Here is a 27,038-nt window from a genome sequence, read left to right as displayed (position 1 = left end):
ATATGCTGAGTCTGTTAAGAATTGAACTGAAGGATTTCATTTTCACACTCTGGAGATGTACCAATGCTTGAGGTACAGAAAAATGAATTGTATTGTAGTGTATTGTATTGTATGGAGGGAATAAAGGTATTGACAATGCCACGGCAGTGGTGTGGCCCTATTCTACTAATGCCTCATCCTCAGGTATGCTGGGCCAAACCCTGGAGTTAGTGTCTCAGCTATCGGTTTAATGCCTCTTAGCTCCTAATGCACCCTTCAATAAGCAATGGCATTCCTTTAAGTATTTCTCCTATATAGTGTTAAGCTTTCTCAGCAGATAGTGTTAGAGGAACATTGCAGGTGTAAGAGGCTTCCTGCAATTTCCATCATGGGCCAGGGGTAGGCAGTATAGGCATGAGATGATCTAGGGGAGCCCTCTTGAAATGCCACTCTATCACAGGCACATAAACAAAAGGCCACCTGGGCCAGATTCAAAGGGCCCTCGCCTAGAGTCAACACCCACTGTCAGATACGTGAGGCCATCTTGGACCTTCTGGACAAGACAATACTTCAATTGAATGCATCCACATAAGTGAGCCCAATGGAACCAACAGAGGAACTGCATAGAACACCCACACAAACTGTTGTTAAGCAATTACATTTTGGGAGGATTTGTTCTGTAACAGTAGATAACCAAAATATACATTTTCCCATCATCAAATAATTCATCTAATTCCTTAATTATCCAATAAATGAAGTTGTGTTTAAGTACAGGAGGGCATTTCTTTTGGTCAAACCACCTTTCCCCTTCAGAAAAACATATTACAGTAAGACATCGGGCCATCCTGTAATCCCTCTCACATCTACTTTCAATAGGAAATGTGGAATATTCTACATAACTTGGATATCAAGTGTTTAAAATGACAAACTAGAAAAATAATTCAGGCACACGTAGGTAAAGAAATTCCTTGTATTGTTTACAGACCTGTGTATACTTGTAAAAATAAAGACCGAAGATACGGGATTTGGAATTACTAGTTGATGAAGGAGCAAGGACTTCCACTGACAAAATCAATCATCAGAGAACTCCCTTTCTTGCTTTTTGTGCTGCTGGGGAGTTCAGAACAAATTGGACCCTCAAAAATCCATAATATACATCTCCTTATGCATCTGTATTCAAACTCCTAATCTAGGCCACGCCAGTGTTTCACATTGCCACAGACATACAACATGCGAACTAGCCGTATCCTAACTATATACTCTTAAGGTATCGTTTTCCATTTATACATTTCCTGTGATGTCAATGGAATCAAAGACACTAATATACAAAGGCATAAGTGTTCTTGATTTGCATTTTTTTTTTCTTTTCTAGAAACTCCATAACTATTCAGTTAGGATTCAGAATGTCTCTGGATATTAAATCTGTTATCAGTATTCAAGACTCATCTAAAATTGTTTAAAAGTGTTGAGTGATGAGAAAACAACTGTGGAAGTTAGAAAAAAAATGTAAAACAAGAATTTTTAATATTCAGTTCAGAGTAAAACCTGGCAAATACTACATGCGCGATGAGGGCTAACTGCCAGGTATACATTCTAGTGGACAAATCACAACATTCCTAAAGCGGTCATGAGTCATGTACAATATCTCTCCTTCCTGCCAAATGAGTTCAGTCTACCGGTGGCTGACCAGTTATCAAGCAGCACAGCAGAGTGCTTAGGAACACACATTCCTGCAGTCAGGCTGTCTGAACTTAAATTCAGGCTTTTCCACTTCCTGGCTGTGATGTTGGGCAGGATCATTCAACTTCCCCAGAGATTACTTAAGATAGTCGCTCTATGTTAAAGGAGGCTGGAAGATTCAATAACTTAATATTTACAGAGCCTTACAACGGTGCCTGTCACTTAGTAAATTCCATTCAAGTGTTAGATAAGTAAAAATAAGTAAAAATAGGTAGTTGGCGACACAATGCTAAACACTATGGAGTGGAACACCATTATTAGTGCTCTCTGGTAGTTTCTATTCAGTAGCTTCCATTTAAATTAATGAGACCTTGTGACCTACTCCATTGAGTCTTAAGATGTATTTAGAGTTCTATTTGTATAATTAAATCCTGAATTGGATCAAAATTCACTCCTACCTTACCTAAGCAGATAATAAAATAGTCCCCTCTCTCTCTCTTTCTCTCTCTCTCTCTCTCTCTCTCTCTCTCTCGTGTGTGTGTGTGTGTATTTATAGAGTCTTGGAGGGTCTGTGGGCAGAAAAGAGTGATATTATTCAGGTATATCTTATCCCGCTAGGGCACAGAGAAGCCATAAACGAAAGCAATTACAGGTAAAAGTATCCCCACAACTCACCTGCTCAAGGTCCCACTATGGAAAATTCTGTTCCTCCAGGTTCCCTGTCTTTGCATGCTAAACACATACTCCTTCCCTCTCACACTCCTCAGCTGCTTGGGCCTGGCTGCTAGAAAAATCCTGGCCTCTCCTAGCAACCAAAGCAGCCATTCAGGGAGCAAATATAGAGACAGGGAGGGAAAAGGAGCTATAAATAAATACAGCGTAAGTAATTCTTCCCTATTGTGATTATTACGAAATGAATCCGATTCTTAGACACAATACAATATACATATTCAAATGAACACTATCCTTTCAAATTTTAGAGTAACGGTTCCAAGCACTCATTGTATACCACCTCACTTAATCTGATGATAAGCACTAGAAGGTAAGTAATAATCCTAGATTACAGATGAGGAAACTGAGGCACAGAGAAGTTCAATAATTTATAACTCTTTTAACAGCAGACCCAGGACTTAAACCCAGGCAGTCTGATTCGAGAGCCTAAGATCTTAATAATGGCCCTACCAACCTGCCTTTCTACATTGTCTTTCCAAGTATGCTCTTATTTTTTAAAATTCCTCTTTAGCAATTTCCCTCAGGACCAATTTATCAGCTATAGAAGAATACTCGTCTCAATAATTTACAATCATTCTACATTTTTTTAATGATAATATCCTAGCAATCCCATTGTTTACTGTTCCAGTAACTATACAAGATATACGGATAAATAAACAGAAAAAAATACAACAGACCCTGGCATTAAGGTACTCACTGTTTCAAACTAAAAATGTTCCTTTTATGATGGGGGGTGGGAGGGAGGGGAGGGTAGGTGATGGGCATGGAAGAGGGCATCTTTTGGGATGAGCACTGGGTGTTGTATGGAAACCAATTTGACAATAAATTTCATATATTAAAAAATAATAATAAAAAAATAAAAATGTTCCCTTTAGCCTTCACGAAGGCAAAAGTCAGAAAAATTCAAAGATGTGTTAGTGCTTTAGACCCTAATAAAAATGCACATGGATTTTTAACCATATTAAAATACAGAATGTGGGATATGTGTGTGTGTGTGTGTGTGTGTGTGTGTGTGTGTGTGTATATATATATATATATATATATAATGGAATATTATTCAGCCATTAAAAGGAAGGAAATCCTGCCATTTGCAACAAACTGAATGAACAAAGAGGATATTATGCTAAGTAAAACCAGACAGACAGGACCAAAAAAAAAAAAGCTGAGAGTAGAATGGTGACTGCCCAGGGCCGGAGGTGGGGGGGGCGGGGCGAGATGGGCAGATGCATGTCAAAGGGTACAAACTTTCAGTTCTAAGAAGAATGAGTTCTGAGGCTCTAAAGTACCACATGGTGCCTGTGATTAATAAGATGGTATTGTTTGCTTGGAAGTTGCTAAGAGTAGACCTTGAGCATTCTAACGAGAACACAACAGAAACACAGTTTAACTATTAGATGGATGTGTTAATGATCCTGATCTTAATAATCATCCCACAACATATACGTAAAGCCAATCGCTGTGCTGTATGCTTTAAATATATACAACTCTATTGGTCAATTTTTCCCAATTACTTAATAAAGTTTTAAAAAAGACATTTTCAGACAAACCCAAAACAGGATGACTTATTTTCATTTTAATAATTCAAAATATTTATTAGGATTCTATCAGTCTACTCCCCCAGGCCCCAAGGAAACAACAGTGAACAAAAGAGACAACAGCCCTACTGTCATGGATTTCATGTAGTGGGAGAGACTGATTAAAATAATAATAACAATTAAAATTAAACTAATTAAACTAATAACATAATGTCAGATAGAAGCAGGTGCTGTGAAAATATAAAGCAAAATAAAGGGACTCCTTCAGAGTCTGAAGGAGGCTGCCGTTTGGGATTGGTGATCAGGAAAACCTCTCTACAGAAGCAACATTTAAGCAGATACCAGAAGTAAGGAAGTAAGCTCTGTAGCTACCTGGAGAAACAGAAACCGTGTAGGAGCATTTTGAAGATCTGAAGGAACAGCAAAGTGGGAGAGTGATAGAAGATTAAAATTTTGGTAAAGTGGAAAGGAGCAGTTTTCTTTTTGTTTCAAGTACTGTTCATAACTATGCAAATACTACATCATTCATACAGTAAATACTTCTTGTGAGCCTATAAAATACCAGACTCTGGGCTCAGTGCTGGGGATAGCGGTGAACAAAATCACCCGGGTCTATCACAAAATAAATGAAAAGTTCAACCATATGAAGGCAAAGTGCATGGAGTATGTAGACCAGGGGAAACCTGCTCTGGCTGGGGTCGGGGGGTGGGGGTGGTTACCTAAGGAGACTACGTTCCAGCTGAGTCGTGGAGGATGAGAAAGGATTAACCAGATGGCCAGTGGGAAAAAGAGTATTCCAGGCAGTGGGAGCAGCATTTGCTAAAGCCCTGTGGTCAGTGGGAACACATAGGCAACAGCTAGAGATCCACCGAGTGAGGTCCAGGCTAAAGTAAAGCTGATGACTTGGCAGAGGCTACAGTGTGCAGGGTCGTGGGCTTGTAGTCATACTGAGGACTTGGCCTTTAAATCATGGGCAACTGGAAGCTACTGAAGTGTTTTAAGCCATTTAAGAGTTTCAGAGATCTGGGTACATTACAGCATTTTTAAGAATGAAAGAGGTGCAGTCAATAGTTGGGTGTGCTTTACTTTGTCTCTGCTTGCCCAGGTTTACATACAGGTTTATTTTGATCCATCCAATGGAAACGTCCCCAGCTTTCTCTTAAATTATCTAATGTTATAATGTTAGTGAAATTAGGCTAAGCAATAAAGTCTCAAAGAATTCCCATTCCAAGAGCAGTCAAAGTTTTCTGTTTACATTAGCTCACACTTGCTTATCATCCAGAAGTCCCAAACAAGTGTTGCATGAAGAACGAGCCTAAAATGTTTCTCAGAGCTTCAAACTCTAACATCTGCTCTGAAAATGCAATTGAAGATAGGGTGCAGTCTTGGACTCTGGAACTGAAGTAAGACATACAGATACATATCGGAACCAAAGACCATATTTGGGGATTATTTTCCACGAGAAGGATAACAATGACCCTGCCTCATAATGAATCAAATCAGAGGAAGGAAAGGGGCTTTTATTGACCTTGTGTTCCAGCACAATCAGTCCAGTGTGCACAAACCATTTATCTAGCAGCTGACATACAGCATAAAGAATGCTCTGAGGCACCTCCTACCAGAGTTGATAAACAGAACTTTCTTCCATTAAATAAGGTAATATCTGAGGAAGCAAAGGCAAAAGGAAAGGGCAAACACCAGGGGCACATCAGACTCGTGGAACTCTCAGGACCCTGCAGGGCAGGGACAGACATCCCCCGTCCACGTTAAAAGGCTCAGAGAAGCTCAGGATTGCACAAAGATTACAGAATTTGGAGGGAAACACTCTGGGGATGGCTAAAGAGACAATTCTTTTTTTTTTTTTTTTTAATTTTTCTTTTTTTAACGTTTATTTATTTTTGGGACAGAGAGAGACAGAGCATGAACGGGGGAGGGGCAGAGAGAGAGGGAGACACAGAATTGGAAACAGGCTCCAGGCTCTGAGCCATCAGCCCAGAGCCCGACGCGGGGCTCAAACTCACGGACCGCGAGATCGTGACCTGAGCTGAAGTCGGACGCCTAACCGACTGCGCCACCCAGGTGCCCCAAGAGACAATTCTTATTTTTTTTTTTATTTTTTTTTCAATGTTTATTTATTTTTGGGACAGAGAGAGACAGAGTATGAACGGGGGAGGGGCAGAGAGAGAGGGAGACACAGAATCGGAAACAGGCTCCAGGCTCTGAGCCATCAGCCCAGAGCCTGACGCGGGGCTCGAACTCACGGACCGCGAGATCGTGACCTGGCTGAAGTCGGACGCTTAACCGACTGCGCCACCCAGGCGCCCCAAGAGACAATTCTTTAAAAGGCAGGGAGGTATGAGACTCAGAGCAGGGACCATAAAATATATCTGCTTTATTTCTGTCCAGTTCACAAATTCAGAAAATGAGGATATGGAAAATTCAAAAGGAATTGCACATGTCAAGCAATTTATTAAGAGACGTCTTAACTTTGGAACAATTACAACTTGAGAGAATAGTGGCCAGCAGTGTCAGAACCCTGGCCAGAACGCTCACACTCTTCTGAACATTTCTGTAGGAAAGGACTTTTTCAAATGAGACTGTTACTTACAGAGAATTTCCACCCTCCCTTGAGAAGATTTATTCTGAATTCTATCCCCAGGAATCAATTGCACAACAACAGGCTAGATTAAAAAAAGAAGATGGAAGTGTCTTGATTGCTTGACCTGTTGAATAAGATTTAAGACTATTTCCCTGAATCTGTTAGGTCTACCGACTACTTTATCTGTTTATTAATTTCAAAAGATTCATGAACAAATGATATGTGATCAACAAAAGAAAATTCTTACTTCCTAATAATTAAAGAATGGTAAAGGAACCCTCGAAGCACATTAAATAAGTTACAAGGGTCTTAATTCATCAAAATATAAACATTCATTTCCCCAAGAAGCAAACAGCTTTATAAACATATGTCTAAGTATATATATATATATGTCATCATTTATTCATTCACATAATAAACTTTATTCAGCACCCATTAATAGCTAGATGCTGGGATATGTATTAGGACACAAAAAACCTTTCTCTTGCCTTTGGATGTTTACAGGCAAAGAGAAAAAAAACATTCATTTTTCAAGTAAGTGCAATACAATATTCCAAGTGTCATGATGAGTAGCAAGTCTACTAGGTCATTCACAGATTCATAAACAAAAATTGCACACCCACTATATGCCAAGGATCATTTGGATTTACAAATAATAAAAGCAGTCCCCGTGAGGGGCAGAGTCACCTTAGAGGAAAGATAATTTTTTGTCGTTGTTTCAAATGTACATAATGATGTATAATTGTGTACATGTGTATTATCTGGGTAATTGAGCTGAACATTAAATAAGCTTCTTTTCCTAAAGGCATCTTTCCTTTGCAAGCCAAGACATGAAACTAAAGCCTAAATCAGTTAAGTATGATGTTTGAGAACCATAAAATAATTGTCCTTACCAGGAATACAGGATTGTTCCAACAACAGATGTTAGTTTACTGTTTTCTTGTTTTTGCTTTGCCAGCCCAAAGTCAGCTATAATTCACAAAAAAAAAAAAAAAAAAAAAAAAAAAAAAAGCAATGTTATTATACTTTCCCTAAATTATCATGGTTCCTTAGCTTTTGGCATTCTGTACAATAACTATTAAAGTTCACAACAGAAAGCTTTTTTATAACCTTCTGTCAAAATGCCCCATGTGTCAATCTTCCACACCACTCTCAGCCTTAATTAATAACATACATACAACAGGTCATTGCACTATATACTTTGTTTTCTTTTTAATTTTTTAAAGTTTATTGATTTATTTTGAGAGACAGAAAAAGTACACGTGGGGAGGCCAGAGAAAGGGGGAGAGAGAGAATCCCAAACAGGATCCAATCTGACAGTGTGGAGTCCAATGCAGGGCTCAAATTCACAAACCACAAGATCACGACCTGAGCCGAGACCAAGAGTCAGAGGCTTAACCAGCTGAACCACCCAGGCACCCCATTGCATTATATACTTTGAAATAATGAGCTATATCAGTAAAACACTAAAATAAGTCTTGCTGACTAAAAAATAGGGCAAAGTACTTATTGAGCTGATGATGCCACCTTTTAGGTTATCTTTGTAATTTTCAAATAAACAAAGTGAATCTAATATTTTGGCATATGCCAGGCATCACCTCATCTGGAAGAAAGAAAGAGAGAGAGAGAGAGAGAGAGAGAGAGAGAAAGGAAGGAAGGAAGGAAGGAAGGAAGGAAGGAAGGAAGGAAGGAAGGAAGGAAGCTAAAATAAAAAATAATATAAGCTTGAATAACCACCATGAAGATCTGAAAAATCTGATACTAAATGGCATCAAACTGTATTAAGCCATAGTAAATAATGATATTAAGAATCACCTCAATATATGTACATATCAACAAAGGATTTTGATTTTTTTGATTTTTAACTTAGAACACCAAATATTTATATTTCATATTAGCACTAGCTGTACTTTCCAATGCACCTTTAGATACTTTTTGAAACCACTCAACAACTTAGGTCAAAGAGATACAAAAAGATACTCTTCATAGCCTCACTATACAGACTTACTAACATTCCGAGAGACTTATTTACCAGGATTACACAAAAAAGTGCTGAACCAGGGCAAGAATTCAAGTTGGTACACCTAATAAGATTTGATGTTCACAATACCACTTTGTACAGTGCATCCAATGCTGATGGAATTTCACTGCAGTGAACTTGAATGAGAGTGTTTGATAATGTATCTATACCAATAGGTCAGGTCTTTCAGGTTGAAAATATCCTAAAGTAGTTAGACTTCAAACTAACAATAATTGACATTATTAATAACAATGTCCATTTACTAAACAACAACTTTGAAATAACACAAATTTTGCTGCTTACATGAATTGTCTAATTTAATACTAATAGTAATCCTGAAAGATAGGTATTTTTATAGTTAGTGCAGCTTAGCACTTAAAAGCAGTAACCCAGGGGCGCCTGGGTGGCGCAGTCGGTTAAGCGTCCGACTTCAGCCAGGTCACGATCTCGCGGTCCGGGAGTTCGAGCCCTGCGTCGGGCTCTGGGCTGATGGCTCAGAGCCTGGAGCCTGCTTCCGATTCTGTGTCTCCCTCTCTCTCTGCCCCTCCCCCGTTCATGCTCTGTCTCTCTCTGTCCCCAAAATGAATAAACGTTGAAAAAAAAAATTAAAAAAAAAAAAAAAGTGTTTAAAAGCAGTAACCCAGGAACTGGACAGTCTCAATTCAAATCCTGGCTCTATTATGTGCTACCAGAGTAACCCTGGTCAAGTTACTGAATCTCCCTTTGTGGTAGCTTGCTTACCTGTAAAATAAGGATTATAATAGCATAAACACCCAAATAAACAAGGAAGAAGTCAAACTTTCACTATTTGCAGATGACATGACATTCTATGTAGAAAAACTGAAAGACTCCACCAAAAAATTTGCTAGAACTAATACATAAATTCAGCAAAGTCATAGGATATAAAATCAATGTACAGAAATCTGTTGCAATTCTATATACCAACAATGAAGCAGCAAAAAAATAAATCAAGAAATCAATCCCATTTACAATTGCATCAAAACCAATATGGTACCTAGCAATAAACCTAACCAAAGGGGTAAAAGATCTGGATGGTAATGAAAACTATAGAATACTTATGAAAGGATTGTTTCATAAGAGAAATGGGAAAAAAATTCCATGGAAGAACATTATTGAAATGTCTATACTACCCAAAGTAATCTACACATTTAATGCAATCCCTATCAAAATACCACCAGCATTTTCCACAAAGCTAGAACAAATAGTCCTAAAATTTGTATGTAACCCCTAAAGGCCCTGAAAAACCAAAGCAATCCTGAAAAAGAAAAGAAAAGCAGAAGGCATCATGATTCCAGACCTCAAGCTATATTACAAAGCTGTAGTCATCAAGACAGTATGGTACTGGCAAAAAAACAGACACTAAGATCAGTGGAACAGAATAGAAAACCCAAAAATGAATCCACAAATGTATGGCCAACTAATCTTTGACAACTAATTCTTTGGCAGGAAAGAATATCCAATGGAAAAAAGACAGTCTCTTCAAAAAATGATGTTGGCAAAACTGGATGGCAACCTGCAGAAGAATGAAACTGGACCACTTTCTAATACCATACACAAAAGTAAACTCAAAATGGAGGAAAGACCTAAATGTGAGCCAGGAAACCATCAAAATCCTAAAGGAGAACACAGGCAGCAACCTCTTTGACCTCAGCAGCAGCAGCTTCTTACTAGACACATAGCTAGAGGCAAAGGAAACAAAAGCAAACATGAACTATTGGGACCTCATCAAGATAAAAAGCTTCTGCACAGTGAAGGAAACAACCAGCAAAACTAAAAGGTAGCCTACGTAATGGGAGAAGAATTATATATTGGATAAAGGGTTAGTATCCAAAATCTGTAATGAACCTATCAAACTCAACACCCAAAAAACAAATAATCCAGTTAAGAAATGGGCAGAGGACATGAATAGACATTTTTCCAAAGAAGACATCCAGATGGCTAACAGACACATGAAAAGATGCTCAACATCACTCATCATCAGGGAAACACAAATCAAAACCACGATGAGATATCACCTCACATCTATCAGAATGGCTAAAATTAACAACACAGGAAACAACAGATATTGGTGAGGATGCAGAGAAAGGGGGAACACTCTTATACTGTTGGTGGGAATGCAAACTGGTGCAGCCACTCTGGGAAATAGTATGGAGTTCCTCAAAAAGTTAAAAATAGATCTACCCTACGACCCAGCAATTGCACTACTAGTATTTACCCAAAGGATTAAAAAAATACAGTTTCAAAGGGATACATGCTGCCTGATGTTTATAGCAGTATTATCAACAATAGCCAAACTATGGAAAGAATCCAGTGTCCATCAACTGACGAATGAATAAAGAAGATGTATTTATATACAATATACTACTACTCAGACATCAAAAGGAATGAAATCTTGCCATTTCCAATGACATGGATGGAGCTAGAATATATTGTGCTAAGTGAAATAAATCAGTCAGAGAAAGACAAACCCCATGTGATTTTCCTCATATGTAGAATTTAAGAAACAAAACAGATGAACATATGGGAAGGGGAAAAGAAGAGAGAGGAAAGCAAACCATAAGAGACTCTGAATGATAGAGAACAAACTGAGTGTTGATGGAGAGAGATGGGTGCGGGCTGGGCTAAATGAATGATGGGTATTAAGGAGGGCACTTATTATGATGAGCACTGGGTATTATATGTAAGTGATGAATCATTAAATTCTACTCCTGAAACCAATATTACACTATATGCTAACTAACTAGAATTTAAATAAAAATTTGAAAAAAATAGCATAAATAGTAGTAAGTAGTATAGTACAATAGTAAAATCTGGACAAATTAACATATGTAAGTATAGGATAATAAAGGATTGAACAACTGATACATATCATGATTCAATCTTCATAGCCACTAATTTATAAATTAGGAAACTGAAGTTCAGTTTACTCAGAGATTAAGTAACTTGCTTATGGTCTCACCAGGAAAAATTAACAGTCAGATGTGAATCAGGCTTATCAAAATCATAAAATCCTTATCAAAACATTATACTGCCAACAAAGAAAAATTAGGCCCAGATCATTTCAAACATTTAAGAAATAAATATCAATTCTGCACAAACTCAACTAGAAAATACAAGAGGAAAGAACACTTCCCAACTCATTTTGTAAAGCCAACATTACTCAGAAACCAAAGCCAAAGACATTACAAGAAAAGAAAAATGCAGAATGCTATTCCCCATGAAAAGAGACACAAAAAAATCAACAAAATATAGGCAAATAAAATCTAGACATAGATAAAAAGAATAAATACATAGGGACCATTATGCCAGAAATACATGCATGATTCAACATTTAAAAATCAATCAGTACAGTTCACAAAATCAATACAATAAAGAAGGAAAACCATATGACCATATGTATAGAAAGGATTTGATAGAGGTGCCTGGGTGGCTCAGTCGGTTGAGCGTCTGACTTCGGCTCAGGTCATGATCTCACAGTCCGTGAGTTTGAGCCCCGCCTGGCTCTGTGCTGACAGCTCGGGGCCCGGAGCCTGTTTCAGATTCTGTGTCTCCCTCTCTCTCTCTGACCCTCCCCTGTTCATGCTCTATCTCTCTCTATCTCAAAAGTAAATAAACATTAAAAAAAATTTTTTTAAAAAGGATTTGATAAAATTCAACATCTATTGTTTTCAACAAAGTATAAATAGATGCTCATTTCCTTAACCTGATAAAGGGCATCTACAAAAAAGTACAGCTAACTTTCTACTTAATGCTAAAAGATTAAATATGTTTCCTTTAAGTTCAAAAACAAGGCTGGATGTCAACAAGATTTGTTGTGGTGATCATTTTACAATACATACAAGCACCAGGTTATTATGTTGTACACCTGAAAGTAATATCATGGTGTATGTCAATTATATCTATTAAAAAAAAAACAAATAAAAGATGTGGCAATCTTGGGGCACCTGAATAGCTCAGTCAGGTAAGTGTCTGACTTCGGCTCAGGCCATGATCTCACAGTTTGTGGGTTCAAGCCCCATGTCGGGCTCTGTGCTGACAGCTGGGAGCCTGGAGCCTGCTTCGGATTCTGTGTTTCCCTCTCTGCCCCTCTCCCGCTCATGCTCGCGCAATCTCTCTCTCTCTCTCAGAAATAAACATTAAAAAATTTAAATGAAAAAGATGTGGCAATCTTATTAATATGTTGACGTAGATGTTGGAGAGAGTGTCACAATAGCACTTTTTAATGTGCCCTTGATAACTGAATTTTTAAAATAAAGCAAAAGCATTTCTGTTTTCTGTTTCCTGCTGAAGATGAAGACAAAGAAGAAGAAGACAGAGACGGAGATGAAAAAGAAGAAAAACGAGGAGGGGGAGAAGAGGAGAGGGAAACATACTAGTACAGTGACAGAGACACAAATATCTAAGAATAATATGACAAAAGATGTGAAAAATATATGCAGGGAAAATTATAAAATTTTGTTACAGAGTCATTAATGAAGGCTAAAATTAATGGAAACTCCAAGTTCAAGAATTGGAATTCTCAATGTTATAGCGATGCCATTCTTCTTAAACTAATTTATGCAATTCCAGTGAAATGCCTCCAAATATTTTGGGTAGGATTTTACAAATTAAGTGTAAAATTAGTGTACTTAATAAAAATAGAAAAGACCAAAAGGAGCCATGGATTTTGAGTAAAAGACAACACAGTTTCCTACAAGATATTAAAAATTATTTGAAGGTATTATAATTAAGACAAGGTAGTATTAACTCAAGGTACAAGAAAAGAAAGAAAACAGAAAAAAAAAAGAGAGAAGAAAAGAAACTAAGGCAAGAATGTCTGCTCTCACCATTCTTATTCAAGAGTATACTACAGGTACAAGTAAGTACGATATTTGCATGCAAATTCTTGCAAACAGAATTTTTAATTTCTCTTTAATTCCTTGGAGTGAGATTAGTGGGTGATACAATAAAAATGTTACGTTTTTTAAAAACCATCCAACCAAAATATTTTCCAATGTTTTCTCACCAGAAATGTATGAATTCTAGTTGCTTCTACATCTTCACCGGCATTTCGTGTTGACAGGTTTGTTTATTTCTTTATGTGTTTGTTTATTTATTTACTTTTTTTTTTTTACATGTATATATTTTTAAGTAAGCTCTAGGTCCAACATGGGGCTTGAACGAATGACCCTGAGATCAAGAGTTGCATGCACAGGGGCTGCTGGGTGAAGCCTACTTCAAACCAAACCAAAAGTTGCTTGTTCTACCAACTGAGCCACCCAGGGGCCCCTTGGTTTTTTGTTTTTAATTAGCACTCTAGTAAGTATGTAGTGATAGCTAAGTATAGCTTTAATTTCCACTTCCCTAATAACTAACAGTGCGTAACATATTTCACGTACTTATTTGCCATCTGTGTATCTTTAGTGAAGTAATGTTCAGAAGTTGGACCGTTTTTTGACTGGGTTGTTTGTTTTCTTATGATTGAGTTTGGATACAAATTCTCCATCAGGTACTTACACCTTCATCAGGTACTTACACACATCAGGTAACTGATTTGTAAATATTTTCTCCCAGTCTGAAGCTTGTCTTCATTCTCTTAATAATATCTTTCATACAACAGAAGTTTTAAACTTTGATAAAATTCAATTAATTTTTTTTTCTTTTATATATTACGGTTTTGAGTTTGTAGTTACGAAATATGTGCCTAAGCCATGTAAAACAGTCCAGGCTAGTCTGCAGAAAAGGCCCAGCTACAGAAGAGCAGCCTGGAGGGTGAGAGGCCCAGTTCCAGCCCACTTGCCAGGCAAGTGAATGAGCCTTTTTGGCTCTGAGTCAAGGCTTCAGATGCAGCCAGGGCTGACAGCTCTACTGGAATCTCGTGAGAGCCCCTGAGCCGGAACCACCCAGCTAAGCTGCTCCTGGATTCCCGTTTTTCAGAAATGGTGAGAAAATAAATGTTGTTTTGAGCCATTAAATGTTGCAGCAATTTATTACACAGGAATGAAAAATCAATACAACTGCTACCGCTCTAGGCCAAACCACCATGAACACTCATGCAGGGTCCCGAACAATACCTCCTGAACAGATTCCTGCTTCTGTGGCTTCTTCCAAAACACAAATCTCCATGCCGCAGCCGAAATGATCTTGGAAGAACCAAGAGCAGATACCACTACTCACCAAGTTAAAATTCTACAAAGGATTCTGATAAATACTAAGAATAAAAGCCAAACTCCTACCAGGTACATAAGACCATATATTATCCGGGTTTTCAAAAATGTCTTTCTTGACCATACTACCCGTGAATATGTCCCCTTCTTTAATACTCTTCTATTACATTTATTTGATTAATGAATTTCATTATCTGAAATTATTTTTTACATTATACTGCCATTTAAAATCTTTAATTGGAACGCCTGGGTGGCTCAGTTCATTAAGCATCCAACTCTTGATTTCAGCTCAGGTCGTGATCTCACGATTCATGAATCTAAGCTCAGCATCAGGCACACTGCTGACAGTGTGGAGCCTGCTTGGGATTCTCTCTCCTTCTCGCTCTGTCCCTCCCCTACTCATGCTGGCTCTCTCTCTCTCTCAAAATAAACAAAAAAAATTGTTTTAAGTATTTAAAAAGTAAAATAAAATCTTTAATCAAATTTCATCAAAGATTACCAGCCATATTACATGCCATGATTAGCTTTCTATAAGCAACTTTGCTTTCTGTGTACAAATCAGTGTCAATGAAATACAAAATAAAACACATCCTAGGCAAAGAACTTTATTAACCTTGCTTCAAACCTTATTCCCAGGCTTCTTTAGTTTAATTAACTGCAAAGAATGGATTGTGTATGTGCAAACACTGAAAAGAGCGGCAGTGTCCAAGGGGCTTGGGCTTAAAAATATTAGAGACCTAGATTTTATCAGATCCTGGACAAAATTTTAAAAAAGCAGTCACAATGTCAAATAGCAGCTCCTGATAACTTCTTCAAGTTTTAGCTTCTTCAGAAGTTGACTCCATTCAGTTTGCTTCCTGCTTGGAAGCTTCATCTAACTTCTCCACAAGATCTGGAGCCTCATCACCATCAACGTCTCCGGCAGTGAGTGGTGCTTTCCCATCCACAGATCGTGTAGGCAGAGCTTTAGCCAGTCTGCTTAACTAGTCAGACTGTCTGCACCACGTCTGTTTGAGATGCTGGGCAGTATTTCGGTCAGCTGCTTTGTCTCAGCACGGCCTGTGAACGGTCAAGTGTTCACTGCCAGGGATCCCTGAACTTTAGGCTTGTTAAAAAGCGGATCCCTGCTCCTTGGTTTGTGAATATGTTCGCCTCTTCAATACCAGAGATATTGTTTACCCCTAACTTCTTTTCTTTTTTCTTTCCTTTTCTTTCTTTTTTTTTTTTTTTTTTTTTAGTGTTTATTTATTTTTGAGACAGAGACAGAGAGTGAGCAGGGGAGGAGCAGAGAGAGAGAGAGAGGGAGACACAGAACCTGAAGCAGACTCCAGGCCCCGAGCTGTCAGCACAGAGCCCGACGCGGGGCTCGAACTCACAAACCGTGGGATCGTGACCTGAGCTGAAGTCGGACAACCAACCGACTGAGCCGCCCAGGTGCCCCGTTTACCCCTTACTTCTTTAAGGAGAACTGAAATTTTTTATCATCTGCTGCAGCCATTGTATGAACCACCTTCTTCTTTCCGGGAGCAGTTCCTTCCCCACCAATGTGCACTTGTGTTTGCGGTTTGGCGAGTTTCTCCCGGTTCATGATATTTTCTTGCATCTTGTTAGAGCAGAAATGGGACCACAAGGGAGACCAGGGACAGCATTTCTATTTTTGTGTATTTCACATTCCCTTATGTATTTAGGGTCTATCATTTCTTAAATTTTTTTTTTCAACGTTTATTTATTTTTGGGACAGAGAGAGACAGAGCATGAACGGGGGAGGGGCAGAGAGAGAGGGAGACACAGAATCGGAAACAGGCTCCAGGCTCTGAGCCATCAGCCCAGAGCCCGACGCGGGGCTCGAACTCACGGACCGCGAGATCGTGACCTGGCTGAAGTCGGACGCTTAACCGACTGCGCCACCCAGGCGCCCCTAGGGTCTATCATTTCTAACCAGTACACAAGATCCATACTTTGTGTGGTTTATCACCATATATTGACAGATACATATCTTTTGATACATATATAGATATACAGTTGAGCCTTGAACAATGCGAGGGCTGGGGTACTGACCCCCAGCACAGTAAAAATTCCATGTATAACTTTTGACTTCTCCAAGACCTTACTAATAGCCACCGCTTGACCAGAAGCCTTATAACATAAACCATCAACTAACACACACTATGTACATTATATGTAATATATACCATATTGTTACAATAAAGTAAAGGTAGACCCCCAAAAATGTTACTAAGAACATAGTAAGGAAGAAAAAAATACATTTACAACACCGTACTCTATTTATTTAAAAAAAATCCATGATAAGTGGACCCACACAGTTTAAACCCATGGTGTTCAAGGGTAAACTGTATATCCATGTCTTTCTGTCTGTCTGCCTATCTATCTATCTACCTATCTATCATCCATCTATCTAAATACCTATCTATCTATCTATCTGTCATCCATCTATCTAAATACCTATCTAAATATGTATCTATCCTCTCAGTCCAGTAGGAGGAATGAGAAATAGTAGAGGGCTAAGTTTTATGAAGTATTCTAAGACTATCCACAAGTTAGATGGCTTGCTGTAATCTTCCCGTTCCTCTACTGTGTACTGGAGAAAATTAGTAGAAATAGTACAGTATATCAATATTTTTAGGAGCTCACTATAATTTTAGCACACAGAGACTTTATGAAATTACAATCTAAAATAATACTTTGACTTTTAGTTCCAGTGCTACATAGAAATTATCTTCTTTTTACAAAAATGCCATTGATTTTGAAAGGCCAAAACTAAGGAGTGGTAGTCACAAAGATTCTACCCACTCCATGTATTGTAGATAATGGCAGAAACTCAGATGGCTCTCTGAAAACACACAGATGGTTGACAAGTATTCATGAAGAGAACAAAAGCTAATATTGTTTGGCCATTTGGAAAATTTTCGTAGTAGCAGTAATGTTTCTATTACTTGTCCTACATTTGTGGTCATATTTGGAGTAGAGGAAAAGGATTTATTTCAGAAACTGTGGTCATAAAAGCATTCATGTGCTATCATAGAAATTCAAAATGGCAACATCTTACGTGCAGCACATTATGCCGCAGAAAGGGGTACAGCAATCTCTCCCTTGATAGAATGAACGATACAGAAAATGCTAAAACTGTAGCCTGTTTGCACTACAGCCTTGCTGTCAACCTCCAGAGAGAAAAGGTGCGCAGTCTCTGGTTGAGTCCCTCAATTCTTGCTCGGTCGTTTACTATCTACGTGACATTGGACCCATAACTCAACTACTCGGTTTTCTCAAAAAGAGCTTACGAAACTTACCCTTTGCAAGGGGTTGCTCCAACAACCTGACAACAGGTAAGAAGTATTTTGTAAAATAGTACAGATGTAAGGCATTCCCATCCCCCTCCGCAGGCTCCCCCCACCACCCGTGTCGGCAGTGGCCAAATTCACAGCCACACCACTTCATCCCCAGCTCTAGGTGGCACCTGGCCCTTCGCACCCCAGACCGAGCTTATTGTTCATGGTCATCTGGGATATCCCAAGTAGAGATGGCATCTTATCTTCCCCATTTTCTTGGCCTGAAAGCTCTGCCTTGTCTCTTTTGCCCCTATGTTCATCGACTCCTCAGCTCTTGTATCTGAACCTTTCTTTTGAGTCTGCGACCACAGTTTAAATGTGCCAGGAGCCCAGGCCCTCCCTCTTCCTACAAGAACCTAGGTGCAGCTCATCAGGAAACTTTTCCTTCTAATCCATTCCACAGATTATTTAACAATGGAACAATCTACCAACCCCTGTCTTCATCACAGCAAGCCCCCATATAAGTACCAGAACATCTCCTGATTGTTACTGTTTATAAAGTTTCCAGCTGCTCTATGCCTTCAAGACTGTCCATGTATTCACTGATTCACATATTTGTCCATAAGTACACACTAATTATCTACTGCGTGTCAGGTACTGGGATAGGTACTAAAGATAAGATAGTATCCAGATCAGAAATTATGTATGTTGACATAGCCCATAGGGACCCATGGTACAGATACACAATTAACAAAGAATCACACATATAAATTTATAATTCTGACAAGGTCACTAAAAATCAGGTAGATATACGATGTTATGAGAGAGTAACATAGGCGACACAGGTGATCAGGAAAAACTGTGACAAAATGGTGACTGAGTGAATAGAAGACAGAGGACAGGAGTTAACTAGGTAAGAGATAGTGGAGAAAGCCATATAGCAGAGGAACCTGCATATGCAAAGGTCCTGTGATCAAGGAAACACGATCCATTAAGGAACTGAGAGAAGGTCCTGTGATCAAGGGAGCATGGTCCACTGAAGAACTGAAAAAAGGCCAGGTTGGCTAGAGGGTAGACCATCAAGGATATGGCCAGATGATGCAAGACCCTGCAGGCCACGTTCAGATGGCGGACTGCCCAACTTAAAATGCTCACCTCAACAAAACTATTGGATTCGTCCTTACACAGTACTCGATTATGAGCACCCCATGCACTCAAGGATGCCTTTTTCTTTACCTGAAATGATCTTTCTAAGGGAATATTATAAAGCGAGTTGGCAACGAGGTGAACACTAGAGCCAGACGTGGTTCAACCCTGGCACTGCCAACCTATTAGTTGGGTGAATTGAGCAAGTCTTCTATCCTCTCCAACTCTTCCCATTATCTGTGAATATGGGAATGTGCCTCGGATATTGGAAGAGGTAATGAACATGTAACCTTCATCCCATAGTAAAAGCTTAAGAGATGTAGCTGTGGGTGGTTACTCCTTTCCTTCAAAGCACAGCTAAAAATTCTACCATGATAAAAGTATCTTCTCGGAGTACAAAAAAAAAAAAAAAACCATGAACAACTGTGACAATTTCAGGAAATGATCAGTTGAAATATCTGTAGTGCTAGGCAATGACAGAGGCGTCTACTTGAGCATAACTGTATAATAGGCCAGAGAGATGTCCACCTCGCAACCCCCTCCCATCTGTCTCTCTACTCTTTCCTCCCGACCTAGTAAATGAAGGCCAGCCTCCAACTTCCACAGCAACGGGATCATCAGTAACATCCTCTCTGTGCAGGGCTCTGGGGGGGATGAGAAGAAGGTTCCCAGAAAGATGCTCAACAAACCCCTGTCTCGTTGGCACTTCCTCCTCTGAAGGCCACTCAAATTTCTAATCCTTGCCCTCCAGACCCCTCCTTGACCTTCTTACAAGTGAAGTTCAGCTGTTATTAATATTATTTCTACTTCAACAAGTGGAATTCTAATCAAGTCTAAAACAGAACTTCCTAAACAAGGGAAAAGGGGAGGTTTAATGCTGGTGTACAGTGAGTTCTTCCACTGGGCCACCGACTCTTCCAAAGCTTCTGCCCCCAGTGCAGGCCCTTCCCTGGATAAGGCAGAGTGAAAGTGTTTCTCTTTCTCAACAGCATCATTATTTGATTGATTTTTATTGATGGAGGTATTATAACAAAGAGCTCTGGGATGACAAATTCAATTTCTGGTACAAAAGTACTTTCTGAATTCTAGGGAACCCCATTTCTTTGGTACACACACATATCATTTCACACTGTAGGATATCTATCAGTAGACAAGAATCTTGGAGAAACTAGTGTCCTTACTAAGTATGGGCTCTTCTAAAATCATTTTTCAATGTGGGGCTTGTTCTGGTTATGATTACTTGGAATAATGAATGAAACTTTAAACACACAGTTCTAATATTAAATAGGAATGCTAGGGGTCAGATTCTGATAAAAACAGGAAGTCAGTCCTTTGCCCACATGCTCTCTCTCTCTCTCTCTCTCTCTCACACACACACACACACACACACACACACACACACACAGAGAGAGAGAGTTTATGACAGGACTATAGAGTCCAAAAGTCTCCAATGGTTTCAGTACCCTTACGAGGCTGGGCAGACTGATCAGATGTGTAGTACCATGTACTGTTGAACTAGTCTCTGTAAAAATAGGCACTCCCACCTACTCACCATGCTGCTTCAGAGAACACGCTTTGGGAAAACTCACAGAATGAAAATAACATGTCCAGAACACATCATATTCTACCCTATACATTAAAAATTTCTTGGAGAACTAAATCATAACCCAATATGCCCATATGAAAACATACACTAAAATAAACTTTACTATCCTTGGTCTCTGATGTTTTTATAGGCCTTATAAACCCAACATTGGGAAGATTTTAGTTCCATTTTTTCCCTAAGATGGTAAGATTCGATGCCTCCTTATTCCCTCATGCAGTTAATTATGATGAGTTCATCTCACCAGAAGAGCACAACAATCATCTGGTCAGGACCAGGACTTTCAGGACACCCTGCGCGAACTTTCTTGGGACTGCCATTCTCATCTTTTCCTCAAAGCCAACTGCTGTTCAAATCTCAGGATTACAGGATGACCCACTGGTGGTATGAGAATCTTAAAATTTTTTTTAGAAATTATATTTGACTGAATTTGCTTCACTATTTCCTTATTTCACGTGACCTAGCAGCAATATAAGGAACCCAGTGGGCTTGACAGAAAATATTCTTGCTTTCTCAGTGACATGAAGGCAATTTGCTGGCTAAGAGAAATTCCAGAAATCGTGTAGCCACCTTACTACACAGGTGCTACGTGGGTATGCAACACAAGTGACTCAACATTCTGTAGTCTTGTAAGAACACTCAAAGCTCTGTGCTGGCTTAAACTCAAATAGATACTGGTTAATGAGAAGTACTATATCTGGTTAATGAGAAGTACACTACACAACACGTTCAAAGCAAGACAGGTCAAGAGATCTACAAAAGCCACAAACAGTCTTTTATGTGCCTATTTCATGAGAAGATTTTAGAAGTATAGGAGATAATAAGCATATGAGGGCTTTGATTTCCCTATCAGCAGTACAATGCTAATTCATTTTTTCCTATAATGACATAGATTTCTCAGCAGCAGTTGAGCCAACGAATAACAATTAAAATCCTCTAATCCCCTAGAAAACAATTAAAATGCCAAGATCCTAGCAATACAAGACACATCTAATTTGATTTCCCAAACTTTGTTGGAATTCAAGAAAGTAAAGATTTTCCTTTCATGCTTTGCTGAGATGCTAGTGCGAGCTGCTTGTCCCTTTCCCCATTTTATACCTGATTTTCACCTTAATCCTCAGTCCTTCTTATATTGAATACTCTTCCCACAAAATCTCAGCTCTCAGATCAAGATCTCAAACCCAGGTATCTTCCCTAATCATTACTTTTTATTTGTAACTGACTTGTAAATATTTCTACATGGGGCTGTTTTAGTCTGTTTGCTCATTCATTCATTCATGTATCCATTTATTCAAAAAATATTATAGGGGCCCCTGGGTGGCCCAGTCGGTTAAGCGGCCGACTTCAGCTCAGGTCATGATCTCTCGGTCCATGAGTTCGAGCCCCGCATCCGGCTCTGTGCTGACAGCTCAGAGCCTGGAGCCTGTTTCAGATTCTGTGTCTCCCTCTCTCTGACCCTCCCCTGTTCATGCTCCGTCTCTCCCTGTCTCAAAAATAAATAAAACGTTAAAAAAAATTTAAAAAAAATATTATAAAGTGCCTTCTGAGAATCAAAGTCAGGAAAACCAGTTTCCCTTACCTCAAGGCGGGAATGGCAATCAACCACTGCCCTATGTGCTGTGAGAAAGGCAAGCCTCGTATACTACACTAAGGTGCCCAGAAACAGAATGTATCAGATGGGGACATCAAAGACTCCACCTGAGGAATGGTATTTGAATTGAGTAGCAGAGGGCAATGTAGGCAGACAGAGCGCCATGTTGGAAGTCACAGCGGTATAAAACCGCAGCGTGGTCTGTTCAGGAAACAGCAATTTGTCCCATGAGGCCAGAGAAGGCAAAGGTGAGACCATGAAGAAAGGACTTTGGGTGCCCTAAGGAACCTAAACATTATCTTAAATGTTATAGGGGGCCACCTGAAGGACTTTAACCAGGAAAGGATACGAGCAGATTGCTAATGCAGTGTGTCCAAAACCTTACACCTGAAATCCCCTCACCCAGTTCTCTGCCAGTGGCATCACAATCTCCACAAACTCAGACTCTTTCTCACTGTTCTCACACGGAATCTTTTAAGTTCTGGGTCCCAATTAACTGCTGAATCCAATCCCTCTGCCATATCGTCTTCTCCTGCTGCCATAAGTAAAACCTACATCACATCTTTCCTGGACAAATGCAACAGTCTTTGGTGGCAAACACTGTGGACCAGCTCTCAAAACGCTGTCAGCCCTTTCTCCCTTTCTATCTCCAACTGTAGAGGCTGAAAACTCACCTAGATGGTCACTCTTATGGCTAAGGGTGGTCACATGACTCGGCTTTGGCCAACACAATGTAAGACATGTAATGGGGACCTTCTACGAAAGATTTTCTTTAATGATAAAAGGAGATAGCCGTAGCCGAGTAGCTGCCATCTTACTTCCTGTCTGAATTTGATAATGATGCTTAGAGCTCTGGCCAATCTGCTGAGGATAATGGAGAGAAAAGACAGAAATTCCTAGATCATGGATGACCTCCTTGAACTATTTTTTTTTAATGTTTATTTGTTTTTCAGAGAGACAGAGACAGAGCGTGAGCAGGGGAAGGGCAGAGAGAGAGGGAGACACACAATATGAAGCAGGCTCCAGGCTCCGAGCTGTCAGCACAGAGCCCGATGCGGGGCTCAAACTTGAGTTGTGAGATCACGACCTGAGCTGAAGTTGGATGTTTAACAGACTGAGCCACCCAGGCGCCCCATCTCCTTGAACTATTAAATCAGCACTAGAATCGCCCACCTCCAGACCCCTTGTTACGAAATTACGTGTCCATCTGGCACAAGCCATTGCTGGTCTGGCCTTTTGCATCCAAACAGATCTTAACTGACACATCTCCTAAACTGGGGAATCTGTTTCCAATCTTTCCTTATGGTACCCCTTACCTACATTACAATTATCCTCCACATCCCATCTGATCACATAATTTCCAGCCTGAAAGTTTCCAAAGATAAGTCTCTGACCAAATATCAATGTTCGAGCTCCTCACCCACCCAAGTTTCTATTGTCTTTACATATTGAACATCCTGCTAATCCGTAAGCGCACCGTACTGCTTCAGGTCTCTCACCCTTTGCATTTGCTGTACTCCCTGCCTGGAACGCTTTCCTACTCCGCTCCTCACCTGAAGGCTCCACAGGCAGAGTCGTCACATTTTCCCCTGTGCCTGATAGTTGTGATAGACTATAGAACTGTATATATATTAGTATATATACAATTCTGTAGTAAACAATTATAAAATAATTATATAGTAAACAATATATTATATATTTCTATATACAATTATATGTAATTGTAGACTATATATTTTTTTCCAATTCTCTTGGAAGGAGAAATACACCTTCACCCTTTCAAACTTGACTTGCTTTGACCAATGAAATCAAGGCAGAAATTTTAAGAGCTGAGGTACGGTTGCTATGCCTTTTCTTCCCTGCCTCTGCAATGTGGAAACAGGTATAGAGGAGCTTTTAGCCAGCCTGGGTCTCTGAGCACAGCTCCCTTAGTGACCTACGGTTCATGCACAGTATGTGCTAAGACAGAAACCTTGCTGTTTTAAGCCAGCCAGTGTGGACAAACGTTTTCTTCCTTCCTTCTTTCCTTCCTTCCTTCCTTCCTCCCTCCCTCCCTCCCTTCCTTTCTTCCTTCTTTTCGTTGTTTCTTTTTTTTTTTGGTAGCTATATTGGATTATAGCTATTAATTTACATATTTTATATATTTTATAAGGTTATTAATTTATTTGTTTTAAGTAATCCCTCCACCCAACGTGGGACTCACACTCACGACCCTGAGATCAAGAGGGGTATGCTTTTCCAGCTGAGCCAGCCAGGCGCCCCAAGGACAAACTTTTCCTGTAAAGGACCAGATAACACATACTTAATTAAGGCTTTAAGAGCCACACATGGTCTTGGTCACAAATTCTTTGGTTTTTCAACAGCCATCTAAAAATATAAAAACCATCATTAGCTCACAGGACATACAAAACCAGGCCACAGGTGGATCTGTCACACAGCCAGTGGCTTGCCATTGTTTTAAGCTGCTGAGACTTGCAGGTCAGCTTGTCACTGCAGCATAATATGACCTATCCCAACCAATATACTACCATTTTGCATAGACAGCTTTCTGGTCTTCATCACCCTGTAATGCAACTATGAGCTCCACAAAGATAGTAACCACGTCTGCCATGCTTCTCTTGTTCACAGCCAGATGCGGCAGCTCAGGAGTTAACTGCCGAATGAAGAACTCAACGTCTCTCCCATAAGACTGTGAGTTCAAGGAACAGAGGACACGGCTTTCATCTAACATGCACCCCGACATGCCTGGCGTATGATGGCATTTGATAAGCGCTCGAGTCGTTGATAAATGTTCCACTGAATCAAGTGTTTTTTTGTTGTCATTACAGTAGCAACAACCAAATATCATTTGGGAAACACGGGGAAATGTGCACAGCCCTTTTGGTTGCGGGATGAACATGTGACCTCTTGAGTCATGCACTAAAGCCCATGTATAAAATCTATTAGCATAGTTGACTGAGTTTTATTTCTTCCTTTTTTCTTTTCTTTCTTTTTTTTTTTTTTTTAAATTTGGACTCAGGGAAGAAAATGGGAGCATGAGGGGCTTCCACTAAAATGTGAGTATTTGAAAAGGTCAAGAAATGTGAAAAGGTGGGTCTACAAGCCAGTTCACTCCCAGAAGATCCCCTCCTTCTGAGCCATTCTATGATGGTACAGTATGGGTTTTACTTGACAAGTGGCAGCACTTAGGGCCGACCTTGACTATGCTTTGCCCCGCGTGCCACTGAGGCAGGTCTGTTCCCTCATATGGCATCCGAAGGTTGCAAATAAATGCAGAGGCAAGAACTGGGCATGTTTCACAGGACAAGTCATTAAAATATACAGTCTTTTAAATGGAAATATATTTAGACATTAAAATTAGACAACATTTGTAAAACCACACATAGCTAAATATTAGTATAATAAGAGAAAGTTAATACTTTCTTCTCTGCTGCCTTATGAAGGCAAATTCCCATCTAGTGTGCTTGCTACAAATAATTGCACACCAACCTCAATCTTAAAACAGCTAATTCATCTACATTAAGAAAAAGAGAGAGGTTCCTGGGTGGTTCAGTCAGTTAAGCGCCCAACTTTCGCCCAGGTCATGATCTCGAGCCCCGCGTCAGGATCTGTGCTGATAGCTCAGAGCCTGGAGCCTATTCAGATTCTGTGTCTCCCTCTGTCTCAGTCCCTCCCCCACTCACCCCTGTCTATGTCTCTCTCTCTTTCCCTCTCAAAAACTAAACATTAAAAAATTTTTTCAAAAAGAATTTTTTAAAAAAATTCTTTAAAATTTTTTAAAATTTTTTTAAAAAAGAAAAAGAGAGTAATTTTATCTTTTCTAAAGATTTTCTTCTGCTTATATTTTCAATATATTTTGTCTCATGCATCTTAAAACATCTCTTGCCAATTCTGTGTTTTCCTGGGAGTAAATAAGCCTTCTAGCACAAGAAAAGAGAAACGTAAAATATTCCAAGGCTGCCCCTTTGTGGTGACATACTTTCACACATACCACAGCCTATTTTTATAGGCTTTATGAATTGCAGCTTTATTTCAACCTCCCAAAATATGGGCATCTTCTACATTTGGTTTCAAATTAATGCTATACATTCTTTTTTTAATCTTTATCTTTGAGAAAGAGACAGAGAGGAGAGACAGAGTGTGAGTCGGGGAGGGGCAGAGAGAGAGAGAGGGAGACACAGAATCTGAAGCAGGCTCCAGGCTCTGGGCTGAGCTGTCAGCACAGAGCCCAATGCGGGATTCGAACTCACAGAGTGTGAGATCATCATGACCTGAGCTGAAGTCAGCCGCTTAACCGACGGAGCCACTCAGGCACTCAGTCTGGTGGTATTGTAAGTAAGTAAATAAGTAATGCCTTCAAATTTGGAAGGAAAATGACTTCCATCTGAGAATACTACACCCACCAAACTACCAAGAGTACAAGGGTCCCATAAAAATATTTGTGAATGCAAGCATCCAAAAATTATAAAATCCCAAACATTCTTTTTTTTAGGAAAGTACTGGAAGATACACTTCAGCAGAACAGGAGTGATGAATCTCTAAATTCTACACCTGAAACTAATATTACACTGTATGTTAGCTAACTGGAATTTAAATAAAAATTTGAAAAAGAAAAAATTAATAAATACAAAGTGAGGGAAAAACACAGGATATAAGAGAGACTCCAATTAGAAAAGGAACAAATGTAAGTTTCAGGACA

At 39.4% G+C, this 27,038-nt stretch overlaps 1 protein-coding gene and 1 pseudogene across 1 annotated transcript in view; both read right to left on the bottom strand.

Moving 5' to 3' along the window:
• The window catches only part of NEK10 (NIMA related kinase 10), a 227,496-nt gene that overhangs the window by 127,410 nt on the left and 73,048 nt on the right, over positions 1–27,038 (bottom strand). The window contains 1 exon segment of the mRNA XM_030329784.1: positions 7,419–7,494. Coding sequence (XP_030185644.1) covers positions 7,419–7,494 — 76 coding nt within the window.
• On the bottom strand, positions 15,558–16,396 carry LOC115523626 (annotated as a pseudogene).

Source organism: Lynx canadensis, chromosome C2 (assembly GCF_007474595.2).
Source record: "Lynx canadensis isolate LIC74 chromosome C2, mLynCan4.pri.v2, whole genome shotgun sequence".
NCBI lineage: Eukaryota > Metazoa > Chordata > Mammalia > Carnivora > Felidae > Lynx > Lynx canadensis.
This window is presented reverse-complemented; position numbering and strand designations above follow the sequence as displayed.